A 21,622-nucleotide genomic window follows, 5' to 3' on the forward strand; every position below is an offset into this window, starting at 1 on the left:
GGAGGGAGCAGACGCTGTTCTCCGTGCGGGGCCTGTTTGACTTCCTCAGTACAAAACGTTGAATTAGATTTCCAGTCCGTCTGTATTAAATAGACAATGTTGTGCCCCCAAATTTGATTCTCCTGACAAACATTTTTAAGAAGAAATTACAGGCTTCTATAATAAAGAATATTACAAAAGTCTAGTTAAAAGGTCCTTTAGTCCCAATTTTAGAGTAAAATTTGAGCAATAAAGTCAGGACTAAAACCAGGCCTAAACCAGGACTAAAGGACTAAACCAGGACTAAAACCGGGACTAAACCCAGGGCTAAACCCAGGGCTAAACCCAGGGCTAAAAACCAGGGCTAAAACCAGGGCTAAAAACCAGGGCTAAAATGAGCACTTAAACCAGGTCTAAACCAGGTCTAAACCAGGTCTAAACCAGGTCTAAACCAGGTCTAAACCAGGTCTAAACCAGGACTAAAATCGTGACTAAACCAGGACTAAAACCAGGACTAAAACCAGGACTAAAACCAGGACTAAAACCAGGACTAAAACCAGGACTAAAACCAGGACTAAAACCAGGACTAAAACCAGGACTAAAACCAGGACTAAAACCAGGACTAAACCAGGAGCTTTAAGTCATGTTATACTGTTGTTACCTGAGCAGAAACAGACCCAGAGTCGTGTTTTGTTTCATTCGCACAGGTTTGAGTAACTCTCTTTATTAGTCTGTCTACATCTACAAATCTCAAAATGCTCTGTCGCACTTTGTGATGTCATGTAGTGGTAGTTTTAACGTTACCTACCCACCTACCTTTTACCTTTTAGTCCAGCAAATCATCCAAATTATTCTAGTGAAGGTGTATAAAGTTTAAAAACACAGTGAAGCACTTCCTGTATTGCCACGTGACCTCAAAAGTTGGAACATTTTTTAACATTTTTGAGAGAATAACTAACACACAAATCCTGCACACAGTATTTAAACATGTGTGAATGAAACAAAACACAACTCCAGGTCTGTTTTCGATGAAGTAACAACATTCTAACGCGGTTTAAAGCTCAGAAGAGTCAATTTTGCGTAATATTTGACCTTTTAAGCGCAGACTAAGCGAGCTTCTGTTAAGGCGTTTAGAAAATCTCTTTAGATGATCCCCGTCCTGTGTTTTGGCAGTGTTCTTGAGGGCGCATTATTCCGGCTTTGTCGGGAGTGTTTAAGTTGTCTGTCTGTAGATTTCTATAGACCACCTAGACACAGGATGGCTTGTATTGTTCACTCATCACAAGAGGAGGATCTGTCATCGGAGCAGAAGTGCGCTGGAGACTGTCAGGACCGGGCAGGCCTGGCTGCTTATTTTAATACCCTCTGATAAGATGCTATGAAAAGGTTCTGAAAAGGGTTCTTATTCTAGTTTAGCTACATGGTACTGACAAGAGGGGATTAAAGCTGATCAAGTGGAAAATTACCAATAGGTTTTGTAAAACATGGTGTCCCCTTCACAGTACGATTCAATAAATTAATTTAAAGGGTCATATTACACTATTTTCTGATCTTTATAATGTTGTTTCCTTATCACAAACACTCCTGAAGTCGTGTTTCATTCACATTTTTAACACACAAACCCTGCGTATTTAAGATGAGTTCTTTTCTCGATCAAAAAACACTCCTTGTGATGTCAGTAAGTGGTAATACAGGAAGTGCTCGGCAGTGTTATTTTAAACTGCATACACCTTCACTTGAATAATTTGAATGATTTTAGACATGGGATTGTCAATCTCTACTGAACTAAAGGTAAAAGGAGCTGTTAATTTAACTACTGTTTCATGACATCACAAGGTGGAACAGAGCATTTTGAGCTTTGGAGATGTGGACAGACTAATAATAAAGTGTTACTCAAACATGAAACAAAACAACTCCAGGTCTGTTTTTGAGGAGGTATCAACATTATAACATGACTTAAAGCTCACTTTTTATTTCCTATTTTTCCATTTGTATTATTAGTAAATAGTTACAAAATAAAGAACGTGTCAGAAGATTTTTTTTCTAGCATTCTTTTCTCATAACCACCAGCTCTGCTAATATTTCTTGAGCGTACTGTATGTTGTAAAGTATTGTTTTAATAGAAGGATGATGATGATGATGACGGTGCTGCATCAGTTTAATAAACCGCTTTTCTGGACACTCAAAGATGCTTTAAAGAGCATTATTCATTCACTTCACACGCAGTGGTGGTAAACTACTATTGTAGCCACAGCTGTCCTGGGGTAGACTGATGGAAGCACAGCTGCCAATTTGTGCCATCGGCCCCTTCGACCACCACCATCACTCACACACACACACACACACACACACCACTTTCATACTAGGCAATGTGGGTGAAGTGTCTTGCTAAGGACACAACGACAGTTTTTGCACCTGGCTCCCCCCTGTGGCACCTGATTTTCCCAGTGTCTCCCATCCAAGTACTAAACAGGCCCGGTCCTGCTGAGCTTCTGAGATCTGTCGGGATCAGGCTTTGACAAGGTAGTAAGGCCAAAAGGTACTAACTTACTGTGTTTTCTCCACAGAACAATGCAGACCAAGTGGCGTTCCAGGTGGGCGGGGGTCTTCTGGCTCTGGAGCAGATCTTACAGGTCATCACTGCAGCGTCCACCCCCAACACAGCCACCCGAATCCCTGTCAAGTGAGTAAACGATATTATAGAAGACCTATTGTGCTTGTGTCTGCTATATAAATGGTAAATGGTCATATTTTTATATAGCGATTTTCCACCTTCAAGGCTCAAAGCGCTAGGAACTACTCACTCATTCACACACGCACTCACACACCAGTGTACGCAGACACTGGGGGTGAGGTGGGTTAAGCGTTTTGCTCAAGGACACAACAACAGCATTCTTCTGAGGGAGCTGGAATCGCACCGCCAATCTGTAAGTCAGTGGATCTGACTGTTCAACCAATGATGTTTATGTCAAGAGCAGGATTCGAACTGCCAACCTTCGGATCAGTGGACAAATGCTGTGCCAACTGAGCTACTGCCGCCCATTAATAGTTATAATCTCACCCACGGAACATTGTTGTAATTTGGACATTTGAAATCTCAATATTTATGTAAAATTTGTTAATAAAACAAACAAGTCCAATAACTTCTGCATTAGAAATCTGTGGTGCCCAATAGGAGTTGACGTCAATAGAGTTACATTTAGAACACCCACAGCGTGATGGCACTACAAAGTATCAGTAACTGCAGCCTCGATGAGCTTCATTTGACTGATCCTATTGATCCTTTAGGTGATGTCACAGTCCCTTAGTCCACTTCTTCATACAGCTTGTGGTTGTAGGTCCAGGCTTGTCACCTGACTGGAGTGTCTCGTGTATCGGAGTGGCTCTTTCGGTTGGATTTCAGGATGTTTTCTCCCATTTGTCCAGCGTTGGCGTGTCAGATTTCCTTCCTCTCGCTGCCCTTCCTCTGCCACACAGCCGGACCACACGTCTCACACTCTTTCGGGGTATTGCGGAGATCAATGGCAGAATCAAATGAAATGTCACTTGACGATCTCTGAATGAAGGGATTGTCTGACTGCACAGGGACACAGATCTGCCTTTTATTTTGGCTCAGGTTCTGTTTCCTCCTCACACACATTTAGCCTGTTTAAGCTGCAGGGACTGTGACTCCAGCCAAGAACACACAGGAGGGGGTTAGAAATGTAAAACTCCAACTTACAACTGTACAAAACACAAATTGTCCATTTTACTAGTATTATCTGAGTACTTAGGTTTGTATACCCGACCAGTCAAAAGTTTGGACACATTTTTTCATGTATTTCTCTGATTATTTCCATTATAGATTCTCACTGAAGGCATCAAAATTATAAATGGACACATGTGAAATCCAAACAAAAATGAACTCAAAATAAATAAAAACTTTGATTAAGAAAAAATTAAAAAGTCATCCATCACAGATTGTCACTTTTGGCATTTTTTCTTGACCCTGACACCAGAAAACCATTTCAGGAGACTTCATCAAGAAAATCATTGAGAAAAAGGGGTTTGCAGCGCTGTTAATAAAGCAAAGGGTGGATACTTCGAGCATTTGAAACATAGAATGTATAAAGAAGTGTACTAAGAGACTGTGGCGTCACCCATACTGTTCGGCTTCAGTCAAATGAAGCTCATTGAGGTTCACAGTTACAAGGTGAATATTTCGAGCGGAGTTGGATATTGGGAATAGATTTACAGACAAAGTAGTGAAATAAAAACACCAGGATCATGTAGAGCAGGTTAATACCATAGAGTGTATAAAAGAAGTGGACTAAGCGAGTGTGACTTTACCCGCAGCGTTCAGCGCCGCTCAACGGTTACAGGAGCGAATCTGGAGCCAGGATTTGTGTTATGAATAGGAATTTTTTTTGATGAACAAAATAGCAAAAGCGAGTTAATACAAATATTTTAAGACCAAAATGACGAGACTCACTGCAGCAGTTACAGAGAGAGGAGCAACAAGATTCTAATGTAAGTCAATTGGCGTCAGAGTCAGAAGGAGCCAGAAGAGCCTCCTGGCAAAATTCCTGTTTGGCACGCAGCGGCTACAGCGTTAGTTATGTCCACTCATATATACGGTCTGTGGATAATACGAACATTTTAACACCAACATGAGGAGCAATTGGAGCCGGGTCGATGGGGCCAGAAGCGTGCCCGTGCTCACTTTCTATTTAGAATGTGGTCTCTAACAAGTTAGCCATGTCCATTTGTTATTTGAATGGAAAATATATATATATAAAAAAAAAAAAGTTTGTATACTTAAGGCTGCCACACACGGTCTTAAACGATTTTTAAACGTGTGACAAAAAGCGCACACCACAGACACAAAGAGAATCTTATGAGACTTAAAATCTCCGATCGCAAACACTGCAGCGGGATCTGACTGCAGACCACAGGATATAAAGCTGTAAAGTGATCGCGTCAGCTGTTTCCTGTCTACAGTAAAACGACTTGATTTGAGACTCTTTATGTTCAAAGTATCAGAGCACTGCACTTATAGTTTAGATACAAGTCAAAACTGTGTTATTATTATTTGTGAAATGTGGTGAAATACTTCAGATACATGATTTTCAAAGCAAACAGACACACAAAGTCAGGTCACGCTTCTCAGGGAAAACAAATCACAGCCGAAATCGGGCAAATTCTCATGTAGTGCATGGTAGCCTTTATTTAACATTTTTCTTTGCTGCCTAATCCCATATATCTTGCATTATATATTTCATGTCTTCTGTATGTATATAAAATGTAGAAAACAGCAACAACAACAAAAAAACTAAGAAAAAAAAACTCTGAATGAGAGGGTGTGTCCAGACCTTTTACTGTTAGTGTATCTGCTACAGTAAGATCCCTTTCTGAATTATTAAACCAGTTCATTTTATCAGGGTTGGGTGACCACTGCCCACACATGCAGAGATCCCAGGAGCTGTGAGGATGAGGAGGCGGTTAATGCCTCCTCCACCCACTGATTTTGGTCTCATTTAACTCAGGAAATGGCCCCTGAATTTACTGTAGGCAATAGAAAGATAATACAGCAAGAAAACACAATGGCGCAGTGTCATTCTGGTTGCCTCAATAGCTTCTGACAGTGATAAATTAGTTTAAAAAAGATTAGGTTGTGGTGTACGCCGGCGGGAGTCAATTGTGGTTAGCATAAGACCCTATTCAGGTAAACCTGTGTAATGTAATGACACATGATTAACACAGGATCAGGAAAATCACTGTTGGCATGTACCCGTCTCTTCAAACCTTTTGTGCAACATGAGACCAGAGAGCACTTTACAAAATCATTCGACACAATGAGCTCCTCCCCCTCACCGCCTCGATCAGGTGTCAGGAAATTAGGGGAAAAGAAAAACCTGCTATGTTACAATATGATCACGATATATAATACTAGTATATTTAAAGGTCCTATATTTTACAAAATTGACTCTTGTGAGCTCTTAGCCATGTTAGAATGTCGTTACCTCCTCAAAAACATACCCACAATTGTGTTTTGTTTCATTCACGCATGTATGAGTGAGTAATCCTTTATTATTAGTGGCAAAGGAGAAATTCAATTTGTCATCTGGTTAAAAAAAAAAACAGGAGTGTGCAAAAATATTGAAATATCAATTAGTAGTGGGCAAAGGTATCAAAATATCGATATATTGTATTGATTAATATCCTGATACTATATCAATATCATACGCTGCTGTATCTGTATTTATATTTTTTGGTATATTTTACTAAATTATTTTGTTACAGCGCTACAGTTTTGTAGCGGAGGAAGGAAACTCATTTATGTGTGTGTGGCGTTTAAAAACATTGTGGAGCACTTCCTTTATTACCACGTGACATCACAAGGTGGATCAGAGTGTTTTCCGTCAGTCTAAATCTGCAGGGTTTGTGCGTTTAAATATGTCTGAATTAAACAAAACACAACTACAGGTCTGTTTTTGATGAGGAAACATAATATAGATCATAAAATAGTGTAATATTGTCACTTTAAATTCATTAAATGACTAAAGTGGAACGTCATCTCTCTTCTTTTGGTTACCTATCGACAGCTGGAGATTTGCTCTAGTCTAGTTTACCCCTCGCTCTTGCCCCATAAGGAGGTATCAGGAACAGATGCCACCTCAGCTGCCCTCACATGTGGTCTCTCCTCCCCAGACTCCCTCGGGCCCCTCACTCAGAAACTCTGTATAATAAACAGTACCACTGACAAACAGAAGCCATGAGCCTGACACGCACTGGACTCAGATCTGTGAACTGTAGTGAACCAAGCTCCTGCAAACCTCATTCAGAAATCAGCCCCCAGCAGAGCGCCCCCTACAGGTGGGATATGGGAAAACTGTCAGGAGTGGGCAGGATTAAGAAGCTGGGCCTGATAGGGACAAAGACAGACCAATGAACACTCACAACCAAAAAAATTTATTTAAATTTAACTTTAAATCACTTTATCCTTTGTAAGTAGGCAACAACTAGTACACCAGTCTGATATCGACTTCCAAATATTGGTTCAGGTTATTCCTGTTTGTATAAGTCCAATTCAATTCCTTTGTTGTCATTGTCATATAAATAACAACGAAATTACGTTAGAGCATCATACAGACTGCATACAGTAGTATTTTAAAAGTGCATAATAGTTTAGAGCACCCACCCTATGACTCCCACCACGTAAACTTTACTCTAGGGATGTAACAATATTGTATCGTCAAAGTTGGCACGATAATATCGTGGACCATCACAATATATCGAATTACAAGTCTCTTTGCTTAAATTAAGAGTTATGGTGCGGTAATAGCTAAAAGAAGACCTAAGGAACTACCATATTTTCTGGACTATAAGTTGCACCAGCCAAAAAATGTGCAATGAAGAAGAAAAAAAACATGTAAGTCGCACTTTTTGGGGAAATGTATTTTGTAAAATCAGAGACCAGGAACCAACATTTCATCTTGAAAGGCAAGTTATAGTAATAATAACACAATAGAGAACAACGTAACATATTAACTGTTCTTCAGATAACTATAGCATAAACAACATAACATAAGTTTTCCAAACTCGTGATCTCACTCCAAATCACTAAATCCACTGAATTCTTCATCCTCTGTGTCACTTCTGCGTGACCTCCAGAGATAAACCACAGATCCATCAGATAAACAGAGCGCCGCTTCCTCTTCTGTGTCGCTGTCGTCAGACTCTACATCAGTTCTAGTTTGAATTATTTCGGCCTTTCTGAATCCCGACAGGATGGTTTCGATTGTCATTGAAGTTCAGGCTTTGTCAATTCATCCAGTGACTTCCAGGAAAGTTTCATGGTGCACCCTCCTGGTTGCCGTGAAGTTGTGTTCTCCATCCTCACTTTCCACAAGTTCCTCACAAGTTTCTCCCTCACTCCAAACTTTCTTTCTGTTGCTTGATTACCGTTTTCGGCTGAATATTTCACTATTTGCAGCAAGACAGTGGCTTTTTCTGCAGGAGACATGTGCAGTAGAGTGCGAAGTGACAGTGGTACAGAAGTAATAGTAGTACTTGATACCGACACACAAGCCTAGAGCCTCTCGCTGCTGTCAGTCTGAAAATTTTAATATACAAGTCGCATCGGAGTATAAGTTGCAGGAAACACTCAAACCATGAAAAAAAGTGCAATTTTTTTTAGCTTTCCCACAATATCATAATAAATATCATACCGGGAGGTTCATACCGTGACCATATCGTATCGTGAGACTTGGATATCGTTACACCCCTACGTTACACCCACTATGTAAACCTTAGAATACAATATTAGTAATATTATCAGTGCAGCAGCAAAGGGGCATATCAACAAATCACAACAAAAGAACCAAAAGAACTGGGACATCAAGGACAGGGAGGCAACCAGTCAGATGTGTGTTTAAATGTCCTTTTGCATACAAAGTCCAGTTCAGTTATTGTAATGAGTGGATATGGTTTACTGACCGTAGGAGGGGAGAGAAGGGTGGCGGGGCACTGTTCAGCAGCCTGTGGGCCAGTCTAGATGTTCTGGCACTTATGAACCTGTATGGATGTAAATCAATGTAAAATGACTATTTACTGGTCGTAGTCTGCCCATAACTCCCATAATATTTGAACTTTGCATTTACACAAAGCTGTTCTGAAGTTACTTGAGGAATAAATAACAGCTACTTGACATATTTGGAGGTTTATCTTATTTCATTTTAATATGAAGCACAAGAATGAGAACTTTGCACATCAGTTTCTTGAAATGGGTGCGTAGGAGAGAAGAGGGAGTAACCCAAGAACATAGAGAACAATCCCACTTGCCATCTTACTTGCAAAATGTGAGATTTATTAGACCTTTTATGAAAAAAAAAAAAAAAAATGCTCCTGAATTCGGATCGGTTAATATCAGATGTCAGCAGATACTGTATTTCAAGCTATACTGTCGGAATCAGTATCAGAACTAATAAAGATGGATCAGTGCAATCCAGATGGTGTAAATAATAGGTTATATGTTGGAGGAGTGTAACTGGTCTTAATGCGCTGTCTCTGTGCCCTCAGGTCTCTGTGTGCTGCTGTGAACACGTATTACCTGGCCTGTGCCTCGTGCCCACACACCTGCTCCTATGTCCTCTTCAGCAACAAGATCGCCCTCCTCCTGGACCTCCTCCTGCACCAGCTCACGGTAACACAGACGGGAGATCAGAAGAGACCATATTACTCTACTTTCTGATCTGTTATAATGTTGTTTCCTCATCATAAACAGACTTGGAGTTGTGTTTTGTTTCAATCACACATGTTTAACACACACCTTCACGAGGATCATTTGGATAATTTCAGCCTTGGAATTGCCATTCTCTACGGAACTAAAGGTAAAAGCAGCATTTAACTTGAAAACTACCACTATATGACTTCACAAGGTGAAACAGAGCATTCTGAGCTTTGAAGATATTGAAAGAGTAATAATAAAAGGTTCCTCAAATGTGTGAATGAAACTAAACACAACTCCAGGTCTGTTTTTGAGGAGGTAACAGAATTATAACATGGCTTAAATTCTGTGTAATATAGGACCTTTAATTTGAAGGGATACTTGTACACTCATATTTATAACCTGGCCAGAAATATGATTATAAAAATGCCAATGAAGCACAGTATTTGACCCATTTTAATATTTGTGTTTATTTCAGCTCTACGTTCCAGATGAGGATAAATCCATCTTTGGACGAACTGCAAACAAACTGGTGTTTGAAGGTTTGACCACAGGTCTGCTGCAGACCATCTCCTCCATCCTCTCGTCCTTGTGGCCTCCTTTTAATGAAGGTGGAGAGAGAATTTCTTCCCCAGATGTTAAGAATAAGAACTCTGCTGCAGACTCCTTCAACTCTCGGACCCAAGACCTCATCAGGTTTGTCCTAATCTACACCAAACTCATGTTACGGCCATGGATCTGTGATAAGAACTGGATAAGACACTCCCCCTCTGTCCCAGCTCCCGGGAGTTCCATCCCAGAAAGAAGTCTCCTTTAGAGCACAGTGCAGTTTTTTATTAAATCAAACTGCCCATGTTCTGACAGGGCATCCACAGCTTTCACAAAGGCTGGATTTTAGATTAAAATTAGAGAATAAATTAATTTTGAAATCGTCAAAGCCCTGTAAGATTTAGCCTAGCTCTGCTCTGAGCCCTCACTAGCTCTGCTCTAGCAGCTCTCGCTCTGATTGGCCAGAACGGCACGTTTCTGACATCACACAGTGGGCAGGGCGAGGCCAGTATTCAGAAAGTAATGTGAAAAAAATAAACTTTTTTGGCACTTCAGGCCACTGAGCACAGGCCATTGAAAACAACACTGCACCATCTTGGGTTTATCTTCCATATCTTATTATACATCCATGGTTACGATGAACTGCTAAAAGAAATAATCCCCTGTACCTTTTTCTTCTTACTGAGAATGACGGCTTGTTTGTCCTCTGTTCTGTTTTTCAGTTATGTCGTCAACGTGGGTTTAATCGACAAACTGTACGGCGTGTTTTTGTCCATCCAAAGTCCCGTCGACGATTGTCCCAAAATGTCTTCATTCCTTCGAGAAGCTTCTGCTCTGCTCCACAACATCTGTAAACTCTGCTTTGTGGTCACTGGACGGTGAGTAACTCTGCCTGTATCTTTACTTTATAAAGCAATGGACTGACAGCCATATCCTTCAGCTCCAGTCAAATGAAGCTCATCGAGGCTAGAGGTTAAGTTTCATATTAGGAAAAGAAATTGATTTACAGACGAAATTACGAAATGGAAACACCAGGATCATGTAGAGCAGGTTATACAAACATGTTAAGACCAAAATGAGGACCATGACAGCAGCAGTTATAGAAAGAGAGGTGACATTTTTCCAATACAGAGTGAATTGGACCCAGAGTTGATTTATTTATACAGTCTTATACAGTACCACGATGAGTTATTGTTTATTTATTGACCTAAAACTTGATTTCTCCTTTTCAGAGCCCCAAGTATATTTGATAACAAGCGTCAGGACCCGAGCGGCCTGAGCAGCCTGCTGCAGAGCACAGACCTGGTGGGCGTGGTCCACACTCTTTACTCCATCCTCCTCCACACGTTCCCCGAGTCCTCGTCTCACTGTCAGGAGCCGTACAGCTCTGGGGTCATCCAGGTCGCTCTCAACGGCATCCGCTTCCTCAACAGCTTTGCCCTGCTCGACCTGCCCGCCTTCCAAGTGAGCATCAGAACAGTAATCTATAATCCAAATGCATGCACTTGTTTGTAAGTTTTTCATCTGTCAGGTTTGTTTTGTTGTTAACTTTACAGTTTTGTTACCACTACAGCCTTCTAAACCCAATTTACTAATATTATACATCATCAGTGCCCTTACCGAATGTTGGCCGATATTTTTAAGATGATATGTACTGCAAACTCACCCAGAGCTCTTTAAAGGAGAGCTGTAGTCATGTCTTCAGCAGTTCTCTTTGCGCTGCGATAAAATTAAGTTTTGTGTGTACAGTATTTTTAGGCAGAATATCGACCAAAATAAAAACAAAATTTAAAAAACGGCCTGTGCTAGAGATTTAAAGCTGACAGCCGGTGCACTAAAAAGTCTAAATATTGGCCTGATATATCAGCCAACTGCTTATATTTGTCTTTCTAATACTAATAACAAACAAATATGTGCATAGCTTTTTGTAGTATAAAACTATCACACTATTTTCTTCCAGCTTGTTTTTAGGACTAAGGGGGTAGTGATAAGCCGTTGGGGGTCTCCGTAGTCTTATTTATTAACAAGAAAACCCCTTCAGTCTGTTTTAGGAGCGGAGGGCTTGTCTCTCGCTTTCCGTCACGTGGTCAGCTCCCTGCTCTGGTTCTGCAGCCAGCACTCATCCGAGGCTCTGCTGCACGACGTCATCATCTGTGTGGGCTACTTCACCGTCAATCACCCGGACAACCAGGTACCCCGACTTTCAGCTCGTCACAATCATAACTTTACTTTAGTCTGCTTCTTTTGTGTGAGCCTCTTCTGATCCGTCAGTCAGTTAAAGAGCCCATCTTACGCTATTTTTTGATCTATGTTATAATGTTTTCCCATCACAAACAGACCTGGAGTTATGTTTTGTCTCATTCACACGTTTAACGCCCAAACCCTTCGTATTCTTCTCTCGAATTCTTCTCTCGATTTCTTCTCTCAGACTGAAAACACTCTGTTCTCCTTTGTGTATTTACATAATTTCAGCCCTGGAATTGCAGATCTCTATTGAACTAAAGGTAAAACGTAGCTGTTCACTTAAAAAGGGCCGCTAAAAGACATCAAAAGCTGGAACAGAGCATTTTGAGCTTTGGAGATGAAGACAGACTAATAAACCAGGATTACTAAAACAGGTGTGCATGAAACAAAACACAACTCCAGGTCTGTTTTTGATGAGGTAACAGCATTACAACATGACCTGAAGCTCACATGAGTCAGTTTTGCGTAATATGGGACCTTTAAATGTATTTTTAGACTCATGGTGTTCAACTTTTCGAGGACTTTTCCATTCAAAAGAGATATTTTCTATTATATTGGTAATCAATAGGGCTGGGTATTAAGAAGCTGCCGATATGATGCATACCTCGATACAGTGCTCTTTCAATTCAATATGATATATTAAATCAGTTTGATACAGCTTAATCATGTGATACTTAAAGTCGTCGTTAAACCACTTCTTGTGCAAAGCCTGTTTTAATCATCAAAACTGTGAATATGTAAAATGTGTCTCATTAACGAGTTTCCTTCCTCTAGAGGAGCGCTGTAACAAAATAATTAGTAAAATATACCCAAAAAAAGCCCACAATACCGATACTGTATCATCACATTAAACGATATGATATACTGATATTTCGATATTTTTGCATGGCAGCATTCAAAACATAACATTTACTAACATAAAAGTTGTTAGCAAATCAAATAATTAATCTGTGATTGTTAAGAAAAAACACACCGTATTTTCCGGGCTATTAGATGCGCTCTTAAGCCTCTGACCACACGCCCCGCAATCCAGAGCACGGATCCACTCGGGTGTCCCAGCGTGACTTCAGTAAACTACAAAGCCACAGAACACGCAAACACACATGGAGCAGACGGTGACTGCACAGCGAAACACACCCGCAGCCACAGTCATCACTCCACGCCAATGAGGAAAGGAACAGAGGAACGAACTGAAAAAGCGAGTGCAATGTGCCGCTTCTAGACACAACTGAACAACTGAGTCACTGCAAACACGCCGATAATCCGTTGGTCCCAGACAGCACCCTCCCTACACGCCACAACTGAACAAAGCCCAGAGTCACCGTAAACGCCACAAACAAACAAAACCACTCACCCATCCAACTGTTGTGTTTCGTTTAAAGTCCGGTGCAGTTTATTTGTGAAAAAAGTTCGAAAATAGACCATTTAATGACAGTGCACCTTATAATCCAGACCGCCCTATAGTGTGGAAAATACGTTACACATTGACCAACATTCACAGGATGGATAACTGTCCCAGGGCACCCGTCTGTATGAGCCCCCCTGCCCCTCTGCCCCCCCTCTGGAGCCGTCTCTGTGGGTGACTGCGAGGTGGCGCTTGGTCTCTTCTCAGGGTTCCCGCGGTCATGGAAATCCTGGAAAAGTCATGGAAATTTAAAACGTCATTTTACAGGCCTGAAAAAGTAATGGAATTTTAGTATCTCTTTCACGCAACTACAGCGTTTTGTTAAGTTCTCACGAGGCTATTCTGATCATTTCTGAACATCTGCGCCTTTTGTTTAAAAGTGACAACAATAAATGCGCTGACAGTATTTTGAATGTTAAAAAACTATAATCCCAAACCATAAGGTGAGTGGAAAGGATTAACATTTCATATTTAGCCCTAAAAGTCTGATCAGTTCTACACATGTAGGTGCAGTAAGGTCATGGAAAATTCACTTTAGGTCATGAAAAATCATGGACAAGTTTTGAAATGTTGTCAGTGAGGAAGAGTGGGAACCCTGTGTTCTGTACGTGCCCCCGTCTGGAGCTGCCTCTCTGCGGGTGACTCTGAGGTGGCGCTTGGTCTGTTCTGCTCAGACTTGCCCCTCTAAGCTCTGGGGCTCACTGTAATCGGGTGAATCATTTTAGGTGATGAGTCTTGGGATCTCTGACCTGTCTGACCTTGAACTGTTGTTTGGAACTGTTGACAGGTTAAACCGTCTCAATTCCTGTTTGTATTTTAAATCTGCAGGTTATTTGACATTCGGGAAATGTTAAGAAACCAATTTTCTTAAGCATTTGCCGCATGCACGCAACATGCACAAATAGTTACCAAACAAAGCACTTGATGTTTTTGTGTAGTTTGTCTCATTTTTACAGTAACAATTTTCTTAGAATTCATTCATACAACTTTACACTGTAAGTTTACTGACACCTATAGATTTTGTTAAGACTACTGAGGCTCAGATTACTTTATTTTGTACAATTTCATACATTTTTAAGCACAGTGTAGTCTCTCTTTTATATGTTTATGATAATTCAGTTGGAAACAAAGTCTGTTATGTTGTTATTATAGCATATAGTCCAGCATATAGTCTTTTTAGACCAGGGTTGTCCAAACTATGTCACGTGGGCCAAATGTATAGCCAGGCTGGTGTCACCTAGTGCCTCCGCTCAATTTAATTTATCTTCAGCAACTAGGTCAGGAATCAGAATACACTAGATCAGGGGTCTCAAACTCAAATTACCCGGGGGCCACATTAGATAAAGTCTGAGTGAGGCTGGGCCGTACCGAGTATTCGATAAATAGCGGTTGCACGGAAAAAAAGAGAGAGAAAGAACAACATGCAACACACTTTCTTAATCTTTAATAACAGTTCAGAACATGAAAATGTATTCAGAACGTAAGTTTAAACTAATACCTCTACTCTTCTTCTTTTGCCTACTTCTTGCTGGTTGAAACCTGGCTACACTTCATCTTGCACAGCTGAGAGATATTTGGCTTGCAGGAGGAAGCATATGAGACCCTCAGGATAGATTGAAGATGCTCATCAGTGAGCCTTGACCTGTATTAGGTGCTTTCATACCGACAGTATTTGGTGTGCACCAAACGGTCCATTCGAACCAGAAGTGGTTAGCTTGGTTCGTTTGCGTTGGTGTGAAAGCGTCAGTCGGACTCGGACCCGCACCAACTCAAGCAGACCGAGACCTCAAAAAAGAGGTGGTCTCGGTTCGCTTGAATCCGCACCAAATGACCAACTTTGGTGCGGTTCCTCTGGTGTGAACGCGAACCCGGGTCCAAATCATAGACAGCAGGTCCAAACGAACTATTCGAAATGCATCATGGGAGAAACGCGTCTCCTCTGCCTGTAATGACGCGCTGTACGATTCCAGTGCAGTAACAGATTGTTGTCCAGACGCAGCCGCGATTCATTTTCGAATTATTTTACCAACAATGGCCAATACAGAGAATGTAACACACGAAGATCAGAGCAAGTATCAGTGTGCGAACATGTGGCTCCAGAGTGAGTCAAAAATGGGGCTGTGTACTTCTGTTCAGGACGTGCACGCACAGAGAGGTCCCGGTGTTCCCCGTGATCATGTACCAACCAGCATTTGTTATTTTAGGCTTTAATTAACCACTTAATTTTATGGCAATAGGCAATCGCCCATTCAATTGATTCACCTTTAAAAAATGTCCTGCTTTTAGCCTAGTGTGAGAAATACAGTCGGACTAGATCCAAACCAGAGTCCCGAACCAGCAGGAGCAGCTCCGGTTCTGTCCGGGCTCAGATGACGTGGAGCGGGGAGTGAAAAGCGCTTTCCCCGGGAAGAACCAAATGCGGACACCAACTAAACTGGATTCACGCTTCTGTCCGGATACTTTGCACCACCTCGGAACCAGCCGCGGTTCTTGAGCGCGGAGGACAGGAGCAGCACAGACCTGTAGTCCACAGCGCTTTCTCACTTTCCCCGTACGGAACCAGCGTGCAGACGGCGGAACGTATCCGCTCAGACCCAGTCATTGCGCACTGGTCTTGCTCGCCACCGTCTGGAACCAGCACATGGAGGACAGAGCCTCCGGACCATCTGACTAACGCGCTTGTAGGACGACAGAAGACCAAGGACCAGACCCCAGCGCTGTCGTGAGGAGCTGCGCGCTACGGTGAGCGCTGTTGGCTGCTGCTGTTACCCGAACTCTGGGCTGATGCGATGAGTTTGTAGAAAGTTCTAAATGTTGCTGTTTTATGAGCTCATGGTGATAAGATGAGGACGGCCCGCGGTATTAACAAAGAACATCAGTATTGGTTACTGGAGATATCGCTGTTCTACCGGGATACAGAGGCTCGTTAATCGGACCAGTTCTGGTTCGTTTGCCGGTGTGAAAGCGGACCACACTGGAGTGTATCTGCTTCTCGTATGTCAAACATGGATGGAAGATGCTTGTTTTTGCCTCGTACTTTTTGCTAACGTGTCGCCAAGCCTCTGGAATAGATCACTGCAGTTTTGTGGTGCTTGCATATTGATGGGACAACTGTGTTTGCCGCTGAGTGCGCGTGGATTTCGGCGACACATATGTGGAGCTTGGTCATCGGGTTGCCAGCAAGTTACGCACCGAGTGTTGAACAGGTAAACAGACTGTCAATGTCTTTTTATTTCTTATACTGTGATTATGGGAGCGTAAAGTGAAGTGCGCACACGTGTACCACCATGTGTGGTTTGTTTTGGTTCTTCGGTGACGCCGTATGTGCACGTGTACTCGTATTAACAGATCCACTTTGACTCGTTGCTTCACAACTGCTGTAAATTGAGTTTTGGGATGTAAACTGCGTTAATAATCTGTTATGAATCTGCATGGGCACTGATTGCAGCTTCATCTGTCAGTGCGGCCCGCAGTAGGGGGGTGGGATTGTGCGTACATCTACCGCGGCTGCACTGACATTATTCTTTGGAATTAAGTGGAGGGCCGCAAAAAATCCTTCCGCGGGCCGCAGTTTGCCCCTGGGCCGCGAGTCTGAGACCCCTGCACTAGATGGTTCACAAAAACCCCGGAAGTGCGAGTTCGGGCACCAGCCAATCAGCGAAAAGTCATATATTCAGTGTTGGCAACGATTCTCGAGATCGAGGATTTAAAGCCCGAACAAAGAGAATGTTTGTTGAATTTTATCAAGGGGAAAGACGTTATTGTCCTTCTTCCTACAGGATTTGGGAAAAGCTTAATATACCAGTTAGTCCCTTTAACGCCGCATTACATACGTCACGACCAAATAGCAGTGATTGGTTAAATAAAAAAAGTACCTACTGTTGAGTGAACAAATCCAAATGCTGCGAGGTCAGACGGTTTCTTCAAAGTGAAATGGCTGATGAATCAGGCTACCAAATTTAAGAATAATAATGCATTTTATTTATGTCACGTTTTTCTAAACACTCAAAGACGCTCTACAAAAAAAAAAAAAAAACATTTAAAAAGACAAAACATGGTAATGGGACAAAACATAATTGAAAGCAGGTTAGACATTAACAGTGGTTCTAAATATTCTAAATAGACGGGTTTTGAGCAGTTTCTTGAAGGTGAAAAGTTCAGTAGAGTCACAGATTTGCTGAGGTGGTGAGTTCCAGAGGGTAGAGACACCGATGGAGATGGAGAAGACTTTGTGTTCCCAGAAATGAATATAGCCAACAAATATGTTCCTTGGAGCAGTTTAGAGCAGTTTTGCGATGTATAAAAAATGAATAAAATAAACTTTGAACATGAAATAAGGCATAGAAAAACATAAATGTATCCAAAATAAACTAAATATCCAGCTGTTCTACAATCTCTATATTCAAAAATAAAATAGATATACTTATTTATATTAAAAAAAAATATCCCAAAATAAACTTTTTAAGCTTTACATTTCAACTCGATCATATGAATTTAGAGATTGTTTGTCACACAAATCACAATCAAGATCAAAATTCAATTAACTGCACAGACTTAATTTGAATGTATTCATAAGGTTGAAGATTTAATTTAAGCCTTTTTTGTTTTTTTACCTCTTCTGGCACCTACTTTTTTATCTAGTGTGCTTTTTTATTGTTATGTTATATACGTGCAAAATAAATAAATTAAAATAAATTATTAATGTCTATGTGGCCTTTGGTGAAAAAAGTTTGGACACCCCTGGACTGATGGACTCACTATCAGCAGTGTTATGTTGTTATTATTATTATGTTCTGCTAAGTGTATATAAGCGTTTTTAATTAGAATCCCTCTCGGTTTTCGTTGCAGGGGATCGTTCAGTCCGGTCGACAGCCCAGTGTTCTGCAGAAGCTTTGCCAGCTGCCCTTCCAGTACTTCAGTCACCCGGGTCTGATCCGCGTGCTCTTCCCCACTCTGATCTCCGCCTGCTACAACAACCCCCAAAACAAGGTCAGCCTGCAGCACGAGATGAGCTGCGTGCTGCTCGCTACTTTTATACAGGTAAAACATCAACAAATCCACAGATAAATCTCACTTTGACCAGCCAGTCCCTTCTACATTCTGTTTGAATATAGAAGGGGCTGGAAGTGGACCAAAGAGCGTGAAAATCGTCAATCGTGCAAACTTGACAAGATCCAACCACAGCTGCTCATTTGTATCACATGGTCTTGAAAATTCTCGTAACTTTCAAAACAAATTATGTACAGTAACTTCTTTTACCCGAGAAAAGTAAGAGTTTGATGCTTGGACTTTGATTCTTCTGAGAAAATCTGCGCCGTTTCTCTGTCCTTTATGCAGATTTTTGACCTTTTTTACGTGTAAATAGCCATGTTTGTTTTTGGCGCAAATTGAGCTTGTGTCTTTCTGATTGGTTAATCCCCCTGTCAATCACTTCCTCTGAAATTAGGGAGACAGGATACGCCTCCAGATCCACTCGTCTTTGTTAAGTTTTGACAAAGCGTGTGGTTCTGGCTGGACAGGTAACCAATCTCTTTTTCATCTCAGTTAAAAAAAAAGTGATTTATTTTGTTCTGAATGATAAGAGAATTTTGAAGAGGAGATGTCTTCTGAATTTAAGAGACACATGATACAAATGAGCAAATGATGTGGTTGGACCGTCTCATGTTTGTGTGGAGGTTTTTCACGCTCTTTGGTCCAGTTTCAGACTCTTCTGGATTTGAACAGAATGTAGAAAGGACTGATTAATCTGTTTTGGTGTTTTTCCATCTCAACATGGTTTGATACCACTAAAAGTTCCCAAAGATTTTTTTTCCTGAAACAACATCAACAGCAGTACAGGAGTGGAACTCAGTATCTGTGATCATCAGGGAAATGACCACATACAATACATTAAAATACACCTGAGGAAGTGGCTTTTTAATAATCAAACCTGCTAACAAGCTCAGTAATGTGCTTTTTAATTCTCTTTGAATCATAGAAATAATAATAATGCAATTTTTGCCTTGTTATGTGTTTGAAAATGTTTTTTACAATGTTGTTTATTATAAATTATATAGGGTCATTCCACACCAGATCTCTGAATACCCCCACTCGACCATCTCAGATTCCACAGAAAAAGTTCTAGGAGGTTCACAAACTTTCCAATAGGAAAAGTCCCAGATTTTAGCTCCCAACTCCTTATAGTTTGTCATTAAAAATATATTTTGTCAACTGACCTGTTTTGAGCAGAGGAGCCACTTCCAGATTGCTGTATCAAAAAAAAAACTATTTAAATATACATTTGCCAAATTTTAACCCTTGAAAATTTGAAGGACCTACCTTGAATAGTTTTTTAGATACTGCAATCTGAAAAACTAAAATTTGGGACTTTTCCTGTTGGAAAGTTTGTGAACCTCCTAGAATTTTTTCAGTCAAATCTGCGACGGTCGAGCGGGGGCATTCGGAGATTTGACGTGGAATGATCCTAAATGTATCTGTGTATTCTATTCTAATACTGCCTTTGGTTTTTAGGGTGACTTTTTAGATGAAAAAGTGCATTTACAGCAATGTTTATTTGTTTAATGCACAAAGATGCTCTGCACAGTTTTTACGCTGGAGTGTCCGCCTGCTTTTCTCCATGTAGACGTTATTGCTTTGCCTTAATCATTTCTATTCAGCTTTTATTCATTACAGTTGTTTATAGACATTCTAAACAAAGTGGTAACAGATAACAGACCCTCCACTAGAAATGTTACACAGTGAACCTTTAAATAAACAAGTAAATAAAGATTTTACCTGTTTTTAACCCTGTGCTGTGTTGTAGGACTGTGCTGCTAATGAAAAAGAGCCCGACAACAAGACCAAGGCGGCGGGTAAGTGATGAGAGCGTGAGATAAGACAGATCCGTGTCTCATGTGGTTCGATACAGACTGGAAAGTCGTGTCTGTCCTTAGGCTTCAAACCAAAGACTGTTTATATAAATGGACACACCGGTACTGTAGCTAAACCTCTTGTCACCACGTTCCAAATTGGAAGTGAGCATTGACGCACTTCTGGCTCCATTAACTCTTGCTTCAGTTCACTTTGTATTGGAAAAAAACATCTCTCTCTGTAACTGCTGTTGTCAGGCTCATCATTTTGGTCATAAAATGTCTGTATTAACCCGCTCTACATGACCCTGATGTTTTTATTTAGTTATTTTGTCTGTAAATCAATTTCTAACTCCAAATTCCCCCTATAACTCAAGCGTCGATGAGCTTCATTTGACTGGGAACGAACGTTGTGGACATGACACTCCTTTAGTCCATGTCTTTATACAGTCTGTGTGTTATATACAGTTTGATTTAGATTTAGACAAACTTTATTGATCCTCAAGGGAAATCATTTGGACACAACAACTCACACGTCACAATATAATATAATAACAAAGAGTAAAAATAGAAATGGTAATAATAAATTCTAAATAAGTAGCAAAAAAGAGCAAGAGACAGGAATCAAATAAAGCATAATTACCATATTTTTCGGACTATAAGTTGCTCCGGAGTATAAGTCACACTGGCCAAAAAATGCGTAATGGAGATTAAAAAAAACATATATAAGTCGCACTTTTTGGGGGAAATGTATTTTATAAAATCAGAGACCAGGAACCGACATTTCATCTCAAAAGTCAAGTTCTAGTAAAAACAATAGAGGAGAGAACAACAGACTCTTATCATCACACATGAACAGTTCTTCAGATAAATAAAACATAAACAACAGAACAGAACAAGTTTACCAAACTCTCCATCTCACTCCAAATCACTAAATCCATTCAATTCTTCATCCTCGGTGTCACTTCTGAACAACTGTGCGACCTCCGGAGGTAAACAGAGCACCACTTCCTCTTCTGTGTCGCTGTCGTCAGACTCGGCATCAGTCCCAGTTAGAATTATTCGGGTCTTTCTGAATCCTGACAGGATGGTTTCGGTGTCACTGAAGTCCAGGCTTTGTCCATCCATCCAGTGACTTCAGGAAAGATTCATGGTGCATCCTCCCGATTGCTGTGAAGCTATGTTCTCCATCCCCGCTTTCCGTCAGTCCCTCACAAGTTTCTCGCTCACTCCAAACTTTCTTTCTGCTGCTCGATTTCCGTTTTCGACTGAATATTTCACTACTTGCAGCAGGACACAGGCTTTTTCTGCAGGAGACAGAAGAGGCAGTAGAGTGAAGTGACAGTGGTACATTAGAAATAGTACTACTAGATACTGACACACAAGCCT

At 40.9% G+C, this 21,622-nt stretch overlaps 1 protein-coding gene across 2 annotated transcripts in view; it reads left to right on the plus strand.

Moving 5' to 3' along the window:
* The window catches only part of scaper (S-phase cyclin A-associated protein in the ER), a 46,521-nt gene that overhangs the window by 23,887 nt on the left and 1,012 nt on the right, over nt 1-21,622 (plus strand). Inside the window, exons 23-30 of one of the 2 annotated variants that reach the window (XM_055155594.1) lie at nt 2,547-2,662; nt 9,040-9,163; nt 9,666-9,883; nt 10,459-10,614; nt 10,969-11,200; nt 11,778-11,927; nt 18,234-18,425; nt 20,188-20,236. In XM_055155594.1, coding sequence (XP_055011569.1) covers nt 2,547-2,662; nt 9,040-9,163; nt 9,666-9,883; nt 10,459-10,614; nt 10,969-11,200; nt 11,778-11,927; nt 18,234-18,425; nt 20,188-20,236 — 1,237 coding nt within the window. The remainder of the gene's footprint in view (nt 1-2,546; nt 2,663-9,039; nt 9,164-9,665; nt 9,884-10,458; nt 10,615-10,968; nt 11,201-11,777; nt 11,928-18,233; nt 18,426-20,187; nt 20,237-21,622) is intronic. The other variant, XM_055155595.1, reaches the window with a different exon arrangement.

Source organism: Boleophthalmus pectinirostris, unplaced genomic scaffold, assembly GCF_026225935.1.
Source record: "Boleophthalmus pectinirostris isolate CB_2022bp ecotype Guang Dong unplaced genomic scaffold, ASM2622593v1 HiC_scaffold_2, whole genome shotgun sequence".
NCBI classification, from domain to species: Eukaryota; Metazoa; Chordata; class Actinopteri; order Gobiiformes; family Gobiidae; genus Boleophthalmus; species Boleophthalmus pectinirostris.